The following is a 17,413-nucleotide window of genomic DNA, read 5'->3' as shown; positions in this document are numbered from 1 at the left end:
GCACTAAAGCATGATTTTTTTTTGTTTCAAAAATGATATTATTGTGTAAAACTTACATAAATAAAAAAAAGTATACATATTAGGTATCGCCGCGTTTGTATCGACCGGCTCTATAAAAATATCACATGACCTAACCCCTCAGATGAACACCGTAAAAAACTTAAAATAAAAACTGTGCTAAATAAACAATTTTTTTGTCACCTTACATCACAAAAAGTGTAATAGCAAGCGATCAAAAAGTCACACGCACCCCAAAATAGTGCCAATAAAACCGTCATCTCATCCCGCAAAAATCATACCCTACCTAAGGTAATCGCCCAAAAACTGAAAAAATTATGGCTCTCAGACTATGGAAACACTAAAACATGATTTTTTTTGCTTCAAAAATGAAATCATTGTGTAAAACTTACATAAATAAAAAAAAAGTATACATATTAGGTATCGCCGCGTGACAACCTGGTCTATAAAAATACCACATGATCTAACGTGTCAGATGAATGTTGTAAATAACAAAAAATAAAAACGGTGCCAAAACAGCTATTTCTTGTTATCTTGCCTCACAAAAAGTGTAATATAGAGCAACCAAAAATCATATGTACCCTAAACTAGTACCAACAAAACTTCCACCCTATCCCGTAGTTTCTAAAATGGGGTCACTTTTTTTGAGTTTCTACTCTAGGGGTGCATCAGGGGGCAGTGGCGTACACACAATCCATGGGGCCCCTGTGCGAAACTGATCCAAGGGCCCCCCCGCCCCCCCAGTGTCCCCGCCCCCCCCAGTGTCCCCGCCCAGTCGCCCACCCTCAATCCACACCTACGCACAGCCCTACCTATATATCGCGCCCATACCTCTTACATCCAGTGACGTCTCCTTTGATTTCGATGTTCTCTTTCTTCATCTTCTCCATTCAGACCGGACCACCATGATGATTTCTTTCAGCCATCTCTCATCTTTGCAGAGTTTGACAGACAGACATCTTAGTTTCCTACCCCCATCAGACCCCAAGTCAGCCCCCATGAGACTTCAGATCAGCCCAAAGACCCCCAGTCAGCCCCCATGAGACTTCAGATCAGCCCAAAGACCCCCAGTCAGCCCCTATGAGACCTCAGATCAGCCCAGACCCCCAGTCAGCCCCCATGAGACCTCAGATCAGCTCAAAGACCCCCAGTCAGCCCCCATGAGACCTCAGATCAGCTCAAAGACCCCCCAGTCAGCCCCCATGAGACCTCAGATCAGCCCAGACCCCCAGTCAGCCCCCATCAGACCTCAGATCAGCCCAAAGACCCCCCCCATCAGCCACTTTTGGGGTCATGGTAGGTCAGGGCCCCCAGGGGCCCTCACTACTCGAGTCAGGGGCCCAGGCCCAGCCTGAGGCGGGCTTTTCCTGCCAGGCAGCTCAAACCCCCCTGGGTGCCTGGGGGGCTGGGGGCCTAGTGTGCCCTGCTGCTGCAGCCTGCCGCTGCCCCCCCCAGTCATCTGCCAGGGGGATGCCTGGGGGGCTGGGGGCCTAGTGTGCCCTGTGCCCCAGAGAGACGACAAGTGCCAGGCCAGCCCAGGGTCCGGTCGGGTCGGGTCCGGTACGCTCCCGCCCCCCCCCCCCCCGGCTTTTACTTACCGTTGAGTTACCGGCTGGCAGGGCAGGGGAACTTCAGTTCTTCTTCTGTTCTTCCGGTCGGCGCCTCGGCGGTCCTCTTCTTGAATCTGACGTCCTCTCTGAGTTCCCGCGAGACCTGCACAGGAGTTCACACAGGTCTCGCGGGTGTTCACGGGCCCGGCGCTGACCGCAGGGAGGAAGGAGGAGGGAAGGAGGAGGGAAGGAGGAGGGCGGGGGCAACTTAAATGTGATGTGATTGAATATGTGAATCGGACGGATGGATGCCAGACACAGCTGCAGCAGGGGCCAGGGGTCCGCAGGCGGCCGGGCCCCCCTGGGGTGCCGGGCCCGGTCGCAACTGCGACCCCTGCAACCCCTATATGTACACCACTGTCAGGGGGGCTTCAAATGGGACATGGTGTAAGAAAAAACAGTCCAGCAAAATCTGCCTTCCAAAAACCGTATGGCATTCCTTTCCTTCTGCGCCCTGCCATGTGCCCATACAGCAGTTTACGACCACATATGGGGTGTTTCTGTAAACTACAGAATCAGGGCCATAAATATTGAGTTTTGTTTGGCTGTTAATCCTTGCTTTGTTACTGGAAAAAATGGATTAAAATGGAAAATTTGCAAAAAAATTTAAATTCTGATTCTCCATTTGCCAATAAGGGTCCAGTCACACGTCCGTAATTTGGGTCCGCATTTGTTCCGCAATTTGCAGACCCTTTCACTTTCAATGGGGCTGGAACGGATGCAAATCCACATTTCCTGGATCCGCATTTTCGGGATCCGCATCCGTTTTTTGGGGATCCGTTTTTTCGGGATCTGCAATTTTGTTCCTGAAAAAAAATAGAACATGACCTATTCTTGGCCGCAATTGCGGACCAGAAAAGGCATTTTCTATTATAGTGTCTGTGATGTGCTGTACGCAAATTGCGGATCGCACATTGCAGGTGTCCGTGTTTTGCGGATCCGCAATTTGCGTATCCGCAAAACACTTACGGATGTGTGAATGGACCCTAACTCTTGTGGAACACCTAAAGGGTTAACGACGTTTGTAAAATCAGTTTTGAATACCTTGAGGGTGTAGTTTCTTAGATGGGGTACATTTATGGAGTTTCTACTCTAGGGTTGCATCAGGGGGGCTTCAAATGGGACATGGTGTAAAAAAAAAACAGTCCAGCAAAATCTGCCTTCCAAAAACCGTATGGCATTCCTTTCCTTCTGCGCCCTGCCGTATGCCTGTACAGTAGTTTACGACCACAAATGGGGTGTTTCTGTAAACTACAGAATCAGAGCCATAAATATCCTTTTTTCATTTATGTATCTGAAGAATGTCTTATCACCTTTTTTCACTGACTGAGCTAATTTCTCTTCTGCTTGTGCTTTAAAAGCTCTTATAACTTGCTTGGCCTCTCTCTGCCCAATCTTATAAATTTCCCTGTCATCCTCGTTTTTTAAAATTTTTATAATTACTAAATGCTATCTTGTTTTTAATGATTTTGCCCACTTCTGCTGAGTACCACAGTGGTCTCCTCCTTTTTTTGCTTTTACTGACAAGCCTAATGCAATTATCTGTTGCCTTCAATAGTGCCACTTTTAAGTAGTCCCATTTCTCCTGGACTCCATTGAAACTGTTCCAATCTGATAGGGACTCGTATACCACTAATCTAATTTTAGAAAGTCTGTTTTTCTAAAATCTAAAACTTTTGTTTTTGTGTGGTGTGACTCAGTCACTGTACTTATAGTAACCCACACTGACTGGTGATCACTAGATCCCAAGCTTTCCCCTACAGTAATATCAGATACCAAATTCCCATTTGTGAATACTAAATCTAAAATGGCCTTCTTCCGGGTTGGCTCCTCAACTACTTGCTGTAGAGATTATGCCAGTAGGGAATTTAGAATATCTGTACTTCTGGCAGAACTAGCTATTTTGGTTTTCCAGTTTACATCAGGAAGTTTAAAGTCTCCCATAATGATAACTTCCCCTTTAAATGTAATTTTAGCTATTTCCTCAACTAGTAGATCATCTAATTCTTTGACTTGGCCAGGTGGTCTATATATCACACCTTATGATTATCAAGCTGCAACGTAACCCAAACTGACTCTAAATTGGTCTCGCTAACTTGTATTAGATTAGATTTTATGCTATCTTTCACATACAGGGCCACCCCTCCCCATTTCTTGCCTTCTCTGTCTTTCCTTTATAGAGAGAACCCTGGTATTATTATATCCCAGTCATTACTCTCATTAAACCATGTCTCAGTAACAGCCACTAAATCTATATTCTCAGATGCCATTATAGACTTAAGTTCATTGATCTTATTCCCTAAACTGTGAGCATTTGTAGACAAGACTCTGAGCTTGTCATTTCTTAACCTATGTTTGACATCTTCTGGCATTGTTCCGGGGGGCAGTCGGACTACTGGATTATCACTCTTTTGCCCCCCTTTCCTAGTTTAAATGCTCCTTAGCAAATACTTTGAACTGTTCACTGAGGACATTCGTTCCCTTGAGAGAAAGATGCAAACCATCTTTCATGTACAGTTCTTTTTCATTCCAACTAGAGCTAACATGAGACACAAGGCCAAACCTTTGGTTCAGACACCATTCACCAAGCCATACATTGAATCCCTTAATGCGCATCTGCCTGTCATGCTGAAGGTTATGCACAGGCAAAACTGCAGAGAATGAAACAGTTGATGCAACCTCCCTTATATCATTAGCTCTGATGTATGCCACTGTATAGACATATCCCCACGCAATGGGGAGATGCAGCGTTCAGAAGTGACGCAGGGTGCCAGGGAGCGAGGTAAGTGCAACCTTTGTGAGGAGCCCGGGCATATGGAGAGCTATTATAGGTCTTGGATAACCCCTTTAAGCCAATTTTAGTTGTCTTACTTTTTTCAGATTCGTGATCTGAAATGTGGCAAAATTTTACATGAAAAATTGCAAAATTTTACACAAATTAGAGGCGCAGTCGATTGTGCATCTGAGCCATGAGCACTATGTAGCATGGAAAAGTAAAAACAATTGATTTTAAACTTCTTCTATATTCTGCAATTAAAAGACAGAGGGTGGTTGCTGAGGTCTTATATCTTTACATATTCTGCAAATGACACAGTGTTAATTCTTTTGAATAATTTATTGTATTTACTGACATCAGGAGCCTTGTTTTAGTAATAAACAAAATTATCATAATCCATGTTTAGTCATTTTATTGCGATATAAAATTAGTCTAAAACAAATCACTTACTGTAATTTACTGACATCTCATTCCTACACAAGACATTTTTCCAAGTCTCTATCTTAAAGGGGTTCTCCAGGAATTAAGAAAATGAAAATACTTTAATATTACTTTGTTCTAAATATCTTTCATTAGTTAGAATGGCTCGTTTTGTCTAGGAAGCAATCAGGGTGAATAAAATGGCCACTGTGCTATTAGTACACCTGTCCTAATCACACAGGAGGACAAGTTACTTTACAACACTGAGGTAAAGAGCTGCCTCATCCTCCTCTGTGCTCTGCTTGTCACACATAATGATCCTGAATACAGATCATAAGATCTTCAGCTGAATCTCTGTAGGAATGGAGTTCATGAGGAGACATGAAGTACATTGAGGATGGGCAGGGCAGACTGCATACAAGTGCTGATGCTTATTACCCTATCCTCTTCTCTGTACCTCATGTCTCCTCATGAACTCTATTCCTACAGAGATTAATTTCAGCTGTATTCAGGATCATAATCCCTGACAAGCAGAGCAGAGAGGAGGCTGAGGCATCTCTTTAGCTCAGTATTCTGAAGTAACTTGTCCTGCTGTGTTATTAGGACAGGTTTTGTGTGTACTAATAGGACAGCGGCCATTTTATTCCCCCTGATGATTGTTCCCCAGAAAAAAACGAGCCATTATAACTAATTAAAGGTATTTGGGAATATATTTATAATAAAGTGATATTTAAGTATTTGAATTTTCTTAATTCCAGGAGAACCTCTTTGATGAACTAATAAAGGCACCCAGTATGATAAATAAGAACTTGGCATGTGACAACAAAAAGATGTCTACTAAGGTATGCCAAGTCACATATGGTATCTATACAATGGTTTCTTTTTATCAATTGCTGCTCTGTTTTAAGTAGTTCCATGTTAGCACCGAAGTCCTGGTATCCCTAGCAAGCAAGGATTACCCCAAATATTAAACCCAATGCCATTAAAGGAATACAGGTATATAAAGCACATCTTGGGGTATGTAGCAATAGAAAAGGTACACACAGTTGGTGCTTTTCATGTCTTTATATATATATATATATATATATATATAGATCCCATACAAAGTTCACAGCAGTAGCTGGATATAGATGCTGCCGTGAGCCCTCCCTGCCTTGCCAGTCCGACACAATATTTAGTATCAGAAGTTGTGAGCACTTTAGGTACTTTACATTACATCAGGAGAACCTCATTAATAATCATCTATTGCCTTGCATGGTTGTGACAGAATAGAGCGGTCCTCAAGGCTCCCGGTAACGGGCAGGTGTATTTTTTATAATGCCACTTGTATGTCCAAGGTCCATGATGTGAAATAATGACAGTAAATACTTTTGTGAAGAACACTCAAGGCACAAACGTTATGCACGTTGAAGGAAGATGAAACAGATGAAGATACCATGCAGTGACTTGAGGCTTTGCTTTCGGAATTCACGATTTACATGTTATTGATATGGGAACATCAAGCATGGTTAGGCTGGAAATAAAGATGGCATATATAAATGTCCTTTAACAGATGTACTATGGATTGGTTGGTTTTTGCTGCATTGAGAGAAAGTAACTGATGTATGATGTCAGAAGGTCATCCATCTTATAGCCCTGTAGAATAATAATAGTAGAATATTAGCATAGAATGCAACACTTAACCTTAATATATTACTTATGTATCCAATTAAATAAAGAACTAGGGCCTTGTTCACGTCTGTGTTTGGGGCCTCCGTAGCAGATTCTGTTTGGCTCCATTTGGGTCAGTTATGTGCCGAATTGAGCATTTCCACTATTCTGCTCCTCTAACAGAGCAGAACAACGGAAATCAATAGAAGTAGTGTAAACTGACCGTATCTTTGTTAAATATTAGAAGATTCAAAATTAGCTGATTACCACATCTGCCACATAACAAAGCACACAGCACCATTTCAGATTTTAAATCTTTTTTTGCAATCTGTAACATCCTGTGTTGGAATCTGACAGAAAAAAACAATCAAAAGAATTCATAGACATATATAAGTACAATAGAGGCCCCATAGAAGTCTATGGGTACTCTGCTATGGCTCCCTAAAACTTCGAGGCTGGGTATCAGGATAGGGGATAACTATTAAATTGGTGGGGGTCCTACCACTTATCACAAAAACAGGGGCTCTGTACCCTGCAGGTCCCCACCAAAAGAACAGAGATGAAGATCAAGCATGCGCACCGGTGCTCCATTCATCTCTATGGAATCTGACGGAAATAAGCGAGTGCTGTCTAATAGAAATGAATGGAGCGGCTGTGTGCACGCTCAACTTGCTGCTTTGTTTATTTCAGAAAGCCCTGCGGGCTCTGGGCCCACACTTTTGTGAACGGTGGCGGTACCAGTGGTTAGATGATCGATCCCACACCTATCTAATAGTTATTCCCTATCCTGTGGACAGAGGATAAGTTCAAATTACAGGAATACCTTTTTAACTGTAAGGGCACTTCCACACATGACTGAAATGCTGCAGATTTGCTGTAGCGGATTTTTGTGTGGCAAATCTGTAGCATTGTACAGTACTAGCAAAGTGGGTAAGAAATCTCATCCACACACGGATTTGAAATATGCAGTATGTAAAATTACACTGCGAATTTCCACTGTGGGTTTTGTCCTTTGCAATAGTGAGGGTAAAATGCATGAGATACATTTGTGCATGTGTAATACATCAGTGACAAAATCGGCAGGGGAAAATGTATTTTCTGTTACATGTGGATGCAACCTAAAGATGAACATGCTCCTTAGGCCTCCTGCACACGAACTTTTTTTACACGGTCCGCAAAAACGGGGTCCGTGGGTCCGTGATCCGTGACCGTTTTTTCGTCCGTGGGTCTTCCTTGATTTTTGGAGGATCCACGGACATGAAAAAAAAGTCGTTTTGGCGTCCGCCTGGCCGTGCGGAGCCAAACGGATCCGTCCTGAATTACAATGCAAGTCAATGGGGACGGATCCGTTTGATGTTGACACAATATGGTGCCATTTCAAACGGATCCGTCCCCATTGACTTTCAATGTAAAGTCTGGAGTTCTTTTATACCATCGGATTGGAGTTTTCTCCAATCCGATGGTATATTTTAACTTGAAGCGTCCCCATCACCATGGGAACGCCTCTATGTTAGAATATACTGTCGGATATGAGCTACTTCGTGAACCTCAGATCCGACAGTATATTCTAACACAGAGGCGTTCCCATGGTGATGGGGACGCTTCAGGTTAGAATACACTACAAACTTTGTACAAGACTGCCCCCTGCTGTCTGGCAGCACCCGATCTCTTACTGGGGGATATGATAGCACAATTAACCCCTTTAGGTGCGGCACCTAAAGGGGTTAATTGTACTATCATATTCCCCTGTAAGAGATCAGGGCTGCCAGGCAGCAGGGGGCAGCCCCCCCCCTCCCCAGTTTGAATATCGTTGGTGGCACAGTGTGCCAACCACCATCGCCCCCCCCCCCCCTCCCTCTATAGCAGTAACATTGGTGGCAGTGTGCGGTCTCAACAGTAGAAGATTCATACTTTACCTGCTTGCTGCTGTGATGTCTGTGTCCGGCCGGGAGCTCCTCCTACTGGTAAGTGAAAGGTCTGTGCGGTGCATTGCTAAAGAACTGTCACTTACCAGTAGGAGGAGCTCCCGGCCGTTCACAGACATCGCAGCAGCAAGCAGGTAAGTATGAATCTTCTACTGTTGAGACCGCACACTGCCACCAATGTTACTGCTATAGAGGGGGGGGGGGGGGCGATGGTGGTTGGCACACTGTGCCACCAACGATTTAATACAATAGAGGGAGGGAGGGGGGCCGATGGTGGTTGGCACACTGTGCCACCAACGATATTCAAACTGGGGAGGGGGGGGGGGGTCTGCCCCCTGCTGCCTGGCAGCCCTGATCTCTTACAGGGGAATATGATAGTACAATTAACCCCTTTAGGTGCCGCACCTGAAGGGGTTAATTGTGCTATCATATCCCCCTGTAAGAGATCGGGTGCTGCCAGGCAGCAGGGGGCAGTCTTGCACAAAGTTTGCAGTGTATTCTAACTAGAAGCGTCCCCATCACCATGGGAACGCTTCTGTGTTAGAATATACTGTCGGAAATGAGTTTTCACGAAGTGAAAACTTAGATCAGAAAAAGCTTTTATGCAGACGGATCTTCGGATCCGTCTGTATGAAAGCAACCTACGGCCACGGATCACGGACACGGATGCCAATCTTGTGTGCATCCGTGAACCGTTGTCCGTCAAAAAAATAGGACAGGTCATATTTTTTTGACGGACAGGATACACGGATCACGGCCTCGGCTGCAAAACGGTGCATTTTCCGATTTTTCCACGGACCCATTGAAAGTCAATGGGTCCGCGAAAAAAAACGGAAAACGGCACAACGGCCACGGATGCACACAACGGTCGTGTGCATGAGGCCTTATAATAACCTCACTATAATCCTATATTTTATTATTCATCCTCTTCATAGTTTGTCATGAAACCTTTTGTGTCAAATGTAGAACCACAATTGAAAATATGCAGCCATAGAAAGGGGGGAAAAAACAAAAAAGGGGGGAAAATGGCACCAAAACGACGCTCAGCGGACTCCTCTGTTATTAAGCTGGGGGCTAAGACTCCAGAGAATAAAATTGACAAGTTTTTGAAATCGCCCTTTCTAAATGAAAAAAACCAAGCTAAAATTAAACCTCCTGCCAAGCTGAAAAAATCTGCTAAAATTCCCCAAAATGATGATTTCTCTGAGGACGGATTAGAGGATGCAGATCAGGAGGCAGGTGAGGAAAGTCCCTCTGCACAAACACGAACTGAATATGACCCATTTGTCTTGGATAAAATCCTCTGTGCTGTGGAAAACAATGGCACTTTAGTCCAAGGAATGTCCACTCAATTGGGGTCCGTGCAGAGTGATATTTCTTTAATAAGAGAAGACCTAGCAAAGATACGGGATCGAGTCCTTAGTGTGGAAAAAATTGTTGACTCCTTACAAACTGACATGGGCATGTTAAAATCTAAAACGCTACTTCTGGCCTCAGAAAATCAAGCACTCCAAAATAAGCTAGAGGACCTAGAAAATAGGTCAAGGCATAACAATGTCCGTATAATTGGATTTCCAGAAGGAGCTGAGGGCCGACATCTAGAGGAACAAATTAAAGATGTGGTCAGGCACAGTCTCGGCAGCGATAATTTCTCTTCCATGTTTCAAATAGAAAGAGCCCACCGAATTCCAGGAGGGAAGCCTACACCAGGAAGACCGCCGCGCGCAATTCTAATTAAATTGCTACTGTCCGCCGATAGAGACATGATCTTGAAAAGAGCAAGAGAATGCTCACCTATTGAATATCAGGGCACCAAATTGCTCTTTTTTCCTGATTTTGCGCGACAGACTGAGGAAAAAAGAAGAAATTTCATAGAGATAAAGAAACGCTTGGCGGCTAAGGAGATCAAATATTCCCTACAGTATCCAGCGAAATTAAGAGTAATCCATAAGGGGACTTCCCTCTACTTTGAGACACCACAGCAAGCGCTAGACTGGATGGATCAAATAGGCATCTGAAATCGCGCACTATTATGATTGAAGGGATGGAAGGGAGGGGGGGTTAGGCCGGGGGAGAACGGCCTGTTATAACTGATGTCCACTAGGATTGTAGCTTGGAATGTCAGAGGGCTCGGGGAAAGGGTTAAAAGGCAAGCGATCATGGATGCAGCAAAGAGATATCTTCCAGCAATCATCTGCATAGTTGAAACTCATCTAACTAAAGAAACCCTGTCCCGTCTGACAACGGGATGGCAGTCTCAATCATATCACTCCACTTTTAGCGGCTCCTCCAGGGGTGTTTCGGTTCTTATTCATAATTCCATAGATTTCACCCTTATAAAATCACATATAGATGACCAGGGCAGATTTATTTTTTTACATGGCAAGCTGCATGGCCATAGTTATATTCTTGCCTTTTAATACATACCTCCGCCATTTTCAATGTACCCACTGCTTCAGCTAATGCTTTTTTTCGAAAAGAGACCAGAATGCCGCTTAATCCTGATGGGGGATTTTAATGCGGTTATTGACCCCAACAAAGATAGATTTACATTAGACGCAGAAAGGGGGAGGAACTTTTTTAATTCTCTGTTGCCTCAGTTTTGCTTAGAGGTGGGACTGGTGGACATATGGGAACATTTTTGCAGAGGAAAGAGAGTTTATTCCTGTGTTAGCAGGGGCGGCAGAGCAATGTCTAGGATCGATCTAGCATTCACCAATGAGAGCAACCTGAGTAATATCCGGAAGATGCGATATGGGGTAAGAACAGTTTCAGACCACACACCCGTTCTGGTTGAGGTTGGCAGCGTGGAGAATAAGGACATTAGGGGGCTAGGATTTAAGCTGAATCCATATTGGCTCACTATTATGGACAATATTCAGTCGATTAAACCACTGATGTCCTCCTTTTGGAAGGTGAATCTACCCTCTGCTAACATCAACATAGTATGGGATGCCTTTAAAGCATTTCTGAGGGGGGTTTTTATAAGTGAGATTGCCGCAGTAAAGAGAACGTTTAGGAAGAAAGAGCAGGAACTGGACAAGACGGCTGCCCTTACAGCAGAGCGATATGCTAGCCAGCCTACTGAATACAATAGGGAAGAGATGCAGAAGGCTAGTTGTGCCCTGGGGAAATATGTAATAGAGAAGGCAAACCATAGGGTATTCTTTAAGGGGCTCAATTATTTCATTGAGTCTGGACGCCCGGGTAGGCTTTTAGCTAGAATAATTTCACAACAGGAAAAAAAAAAAAATCTATTACTTCGATCCGCAACGTAGAGGGGGAAATTATAGCAGATTTGGGGGGAATTGGGAATACCTTTTTACAATACTTTGCTCAGATATATAGATCCTCCCCAGGTCTGTCATCTGAACTGGCGATGCGGTTCCTGGAGAGAATTCCACTTCCTACTTTAAATGAAGCTCAAAAGGAATACTTGGAGGAGGGGCTGTCCCTCATGGAGCTGCAGGAGGCCCTTGGATCCATCTCGGGGAACTCATCGCCAGGATTGGATGGCCTTCCATACGAGGTCTATCGCAAGTATAGCGAGGTGATTCTCCCCAGGTTGCTACAGGTCTTTTCCCAAGCAATACAGGAAGGGCAACTACCATACTCTCTATGGAGATGTTTTAATTCCAAAAAAGGATGAGGACCCGGCAGAACTGAGCTCCTATAGACCAATATCCCTATTAAACACAGATGCTAAGTTACTATCAAAAGTCCTGGCTAGGAGGCTCTCGCGGGTTATGTCCACCATTATCCACCCAGATCAAAATGGCTTCATGCCAAAAAGGGGTACCCATAACAATCTACACAGGCTATTCATGAATATTCAGTCCCCTGGGCATGGTGCCCGCTCCATCCTGTCGCTGGATGCAACTAAAGCCTTCGACAGGGTGGAGTGGATCTTTCTCTGGGAGGTCATGAAAAAAATGGGCTTTGGTCCAAGATTCATGGGGATGGTTCAGTTACTCTATAATTCTCCTGTTGCTAGGATCAGGATCAATGATTTGACGACAGAGAGTTTTACCTTTGGACGGGGCACCCGTCAGGGTTGTCCCCTTTCCCCTTTTCTATTTAATATTTATATCGAACCTTTAGCTGCCATGATAAGACAGGACCCGGAGGTGGCCGGTTTTGGCATAATGGGGAAGCATGACCGAGTATCCCTTTACGCAGATGACATCCTGGTTTTTATCCATCAAACAGACACCACTCTCCCTCGAATAATGGACCTTGTTGGTCTTTTTTCCGATCCGTCTGGACTGCAGATCAACTGGGATAAGACCGTTCTCCTCCCTATAGATGAGCTGCGAGGTGAATGGAATAACCAATTAACAATTTCTGATTCAATAAAGTATCTGGGGATAACAGTTTCTGCCAAACCTCAGGAATATTTACAACATAACCTGATTCCTTTGCTGATGAAGTTGAGAGCCAAAATTAAGATATGGCAAAAAATCCTGCCAGCAAGAGCGGACAGAATTTCATTAATAAAAATGGTAGTGCTGCCCCAGGTTCTTTATGTCCTGCGCAATTCGCCCATATGGATCCCAGACAAGTATTTTAGACTGATAGATCGTATGATCAATGATCTATTATGGGGGAGGAAGCGCGTGAGACTGAAGGCACTCTATTTTTCCATGCCTTACAATCGGGGAGGTCTTAACCTCCCCTATTTTAGGGGCTACTTTGTGGCTTCCCAACTCTGTCTTTTTAATGACTGGGAAAATAGCCCTTTTTGTAGTAGAGTGGTGAAAGATTCAGGCTTCTCGGATTTTTTCACCGTACTGGAATCTGACTATCTAGCAAATATCCCGAGCGGATACTCACTTTTTTGTAGAATGGCCATAAAGACCTGGCTGGCCATAAGGAGTTGGTGCGGAGTTAAGGCATCACTCGTCTGCACCCCATTATGGCACAACTCAAAACTTCTCATTTTAAACGACTTAAGCTGCCGCCAGTATTGGAGGATCAAAAATGTTCAGTACCTACATCAAGTAGTCAGTGGGGGACAAATTTTGTCCCTCATGGAACTAAGGGCAAATTTAGGTGAGGTGGCTTGGTATGCATATTTTCAATTGAGGTCCGCACTCTCTAGCACTCTAAATAGTCACTCTTTTATTATAGATACTCCCGCATTTTTACACGATTTAATTTGTAGGAAAATTGTTACGAGAATTAAATTATCATACTGCTATAGACACTTAATGGATAATTTCTTTTTGGATGTTCTCTCTCCAGGGCAGAGAGCTTGGTCCTCTCTCCTTGCAGAGGCGGGTCATCCAAATTGGGATAAGATAGGGGAAAGCTTAAAGCTGGTTTCACACAATTTTAACCACATTGTTGTACAATTTAATATTTTGCACAAAATTTACGTGACACCTTTATGGCTACATAGAAGAGGACTCAGGGTCTCCTCCGAATGCCCACGTTGTGGTGACTCCGAGGCAGATCACTTACATATGTTCTGGGGTTGCCCAATGGTGAGCAGGTATTGGAGTTTGGTCCAAAAAAAACTGGCGTGTAAACTTAAAATTGTTGTTCCTTTGTCCCCCAGGATATGGGTCCTAGGAGACCTATCTGAGGTTAATTACCAGCCCACAAAATGCCACCTCTTGATTAAAGTGATGTTCTTGGCCAGACTACTCATTTCTAGAGCTTGGTTTTCCTCTTCCGCCCCAGACTGTAATAACTGGCTGAGTTTAGTTGAGAAAGTGAAAAGCTACGAGAAGATACTTCATAAACAAAGAGGATCCTACTTAAAGTGGAGTAACTTATGGAAAGACTGGGACACAGTTAATTAATTAACTATGTTTTTTTTTTTTTTTTCCCTGCAAGGTGGGAGGGTGGGTGGGTGGGGTGAGATAGGGGGATACTCCATTTGTCCGGCTCGCTCTATATGTATTGCACCGGGGAAGAATGTGAAGATATATTTGAGCACATGAGGATCTCTAGGAATGTTGAGGATGGGGGGACTTTCCGGCATTAAAACAAAGGTTGTAACTTTTGTTCATTCAGAAGGCTATATACATCTGCTTACTAGGCTCCGGATCCTGCCATCCTCCTCAGCTAGAGTCCTCCATTTGATTTTTAAAACATTTACACAATTATGGATATTTCTATGCAATTATTGTCAATTACGTCCATAGACTAGATTTGACGGACTGATGGACTATAAATTATTAGCTATGTATTTTGGTTATTAATTCTGTATTAAAACAATAAAATTTATAAATAAATAAAAAAAAGAAAATATGCAGCCATGCCAGTGACAACCCAGCAGCATTTCAAGTAACTATGAGAAGAGGCATGTGAACAACGCAGCTCAAGCATCTAAACATTTAATCAGACTATAGTGTAAAATGTCATCGTAAATAAAGTAAAACATTTTGAACTCATATAGTGAATACAACAGATTTCAAGAAATAGCTCTTACCAATGAAGTCTCACACAGGATCTTGTTATCTCGTACTAGGTTCCCAGTTGTCATCTGAAAATAAGTATTTCCACTGTTCCAGCGAGATATTTTATTTAATGGGTGGTTAATAAGCAACTCCTATATGAACAGAAAAATACAAAAACCCCTATAGCTTTATTGTTAAATAGAATTTCCTGAAAAGTGTAACAATGTGAATAGATTAAGCATTTACACTGCATAATAATATGTATAATATGACATCTGCTGCTACAAAAGTCTCTATGTATAGCACAAGAAAGACTTTAAATAAATTTAATCGGCATAAATTATTATTAGAGTATTTTTTTCTCTCTCCTTGTTCTAGCGATTAGTTGCCGATCAAAACGTTTTTACAAAGCTCAGTGACCCTTTAAATTATGTGCTTCAGCATTTTATCATCTACAGAGCTAACTGAAATGGCACCACACTTACATCTTCCCTTTCTATTGCAACAAATGCCCCTGGTTGTACAGTATTTTGAAGAACAGCATCAAAGACCTACTGCGAGATCTCTCCACAGGAGTTAAGGAAGTGCTTCCCACTTCCATATGTGTCTTAGGGCTCTTTCACACTTGTGTTGTTTGGATACAGCGTGTACTCCACTTGCCGGAATTACACGCCGGATCCGGAAAAACGCAAGTGAACTGAAAGCATTTGAAGACGGATCCGTCTTCAAAATGCGTTCAGTGTTACTATGGCAGCCAGGACGCTATTAAAGTCCTGGTTGCCATAGTAGTAGTGGGGAGCGGGGGAGCGGTATACTTACAGTCCGTGCGGCTCCCGGGGCGCTCCAGAATGACCTCAGAGCGCCCCATGCGCATGGATGACGTGCCATGTGATCACGTCATCCATGCGCGTGGGGCGCCCTGACGTCACTCTGGAGCGCCCCGGGAGCCGCACGGACGGTAAGTATGCTGCTCCCCACTACACTTTACCATGGCTGCCTGGACTTTAGCGTCCCGGCAGCCATGGTAACCATTCATAAAAAGCTAAACGTCGGATCCGGCAATGCGCCGAAACGACGTTTAGCTTAAGGCCGGATCCGGATCAATGCCTTTCAATGGGCATTCATTCCGGATCCGGCCTTGCGGCAAGTCTTCAGGATTTTTGGCCGGAGCAAAAAGCGCAGCATGCTGCGGTATTTTCTCCGGCCAAAAAACGTTCCGGTCTGGAACTGAAGACATCCTGATGCATCCTGAACGGATTTATCTCCATTCAAAATGCATTAGGATAAAACTGATGAGGATTCTTCCGGCATAGAGCCCCGACGACCGAACTCTATGCCGGAAGAAAAGAACACAGGTGTGAAAGAGCCCTTAGTACTTTCTTTAGGGTGCTTTCAAAAATCGGTTCCATTAAACTAAATGGGTTTGTTTTAGTGGCAAGCCGATGGATTTCTGCAAAACTCATTCAGGTGAATGGAGCTGATTTTCAGTTGCAGAAAATTTCTGCAAAAACAAATCTGCAGCATGTTAAGGAAATGAACATTCCCAGTACTTCTGGGATCTTGCCTTGAAATGCAAATCCACTCTGGAATTTAAGGAGAAAAGTTTATAAACAAAAATTTGCATGAAAGTAAAGTGCATTTTCACAATGGGTTAGATATGTCCTTTCAAAAAGTAAATGGGTATGGGGTTATAATTACTTTATAATTTAGGTTTTATTTGCGTTGGTAAAAGTGGTCGTGGCAGCAAAAGATAAATCAAGTAAAATAAGAAAGTGTGATTGCCCTGTTGTTGCTCTTTATTTTTAACTTTTTAAGTACTAAAAACATGATTCTGCTTGATTGCTACACAACACAAAATATACAGTATATAGTAGTAAGGGTGTTAAAAAGTATAGGAGCAGTCTTTTGCATTTGGGGCATAGTACGGGGTTGGGATGCAGGGGCAGACTGGGAACTTAAAGCAGCTCTGGAAAAAACCCTAAAAGAGGCCTTATGCTGTAGCCAGGACCAAATGGACAGAAGGCGGGCCAACATAAGTAGGCGAGAAGTAGATGGGACCAGCAATACCGTAGTGCAGCACTAAAGAGATCTGAATTCAAGAGGATATAAGTACCTGATGCTCCTAACATTGACCCCTTAGTGACCACCCATATGCCTTTTTACAGCAGTTACTAAGGGGATATAGGCTGGCCTTTTCACCGCGGCCTGGTCTAAGCGCTGCAAGGGTCCCCCTCTAACAGCCCAGACTGGCAGGAGTGACACCTTATATGCCTCTGGCACGGCGCCGCCAGATGTAAGTGGTGACAGAGGGAGCAGACTCTCTCTGTCTCCTAATGTGATCGCAGGGTGCTGATGTGTGTATAGGCTGGCTGGGACCTAGTCTGCTGGTCAATATCAGTATAGCACTGATATTAAAATGCAATGCACTGTGGGGATAGTGCATTGTATTTTAAAAGCAATCCAAAGATTGCCTGTTATATTTCCCCTGCAGGACTAGTAAGTGATTAAAAAAAAGTTTAAAAAAATGTTTAACAGTTTTAAAAATTGCAATAAAAAATATGCTTTTTCCCATTGAAAATATGCTTTTTCCCATTGAAAATATGCTTT

At 43.5% G+C, this 17,413-nt stretch overlaps 1 protein-coding gene across 2 annotated transcripts in view; it reads right to left on the bottom strand.

Moving 5' to 3' along the window:
* Positions 1-5,495: 5,495 nt before the first annotated feature.
* Positions 5,496-17,413, bottom strand: part of MYO7B (myosin VIIB) — a 191,270-nt gene continuing 179,352 nt past the window's right edge. For both annotated transcript variants that reach the window (XM_044290687.1, XM_044290688.1), the window contains 2 exons: positions 14,839-14,958; positions 5,496-6,459 (listed from right to left, as the gene is read on the bottom strand). In XM_044290687.1, coding sequence (XP_044146622.1) covers positions 6,382-6,459; positions 14,839-14,958 — 198 coding nt within the window. In that variant the 3' untranslated portion in view covers positions 5,496-6,381. The remainder of the gene's footprint in view (positions 6,460-14,838; positions 14,959-17,413) is intronic.

Source organism: Bufo gargarizans, chromosome 4, assembly GCF_014858855.1.
Source record: "Bufo gargarizans isolate SCDJY-AF-19 chromosome 4, ASM1485885v1, whole genome shotgun sequence".
In the NCBI taxonomy this organism is placed as follows: Eukaryota; Metazoa; Chordata; class Amphibia; order Anura; family Bufonidae; genus Bufo; species Bufo gargarizans.
The sequence above is the reverse complement of the archived record's forward strand: the minus strand, read 5'-3'. Positions and strand labels throughout refer to the sequence as shown.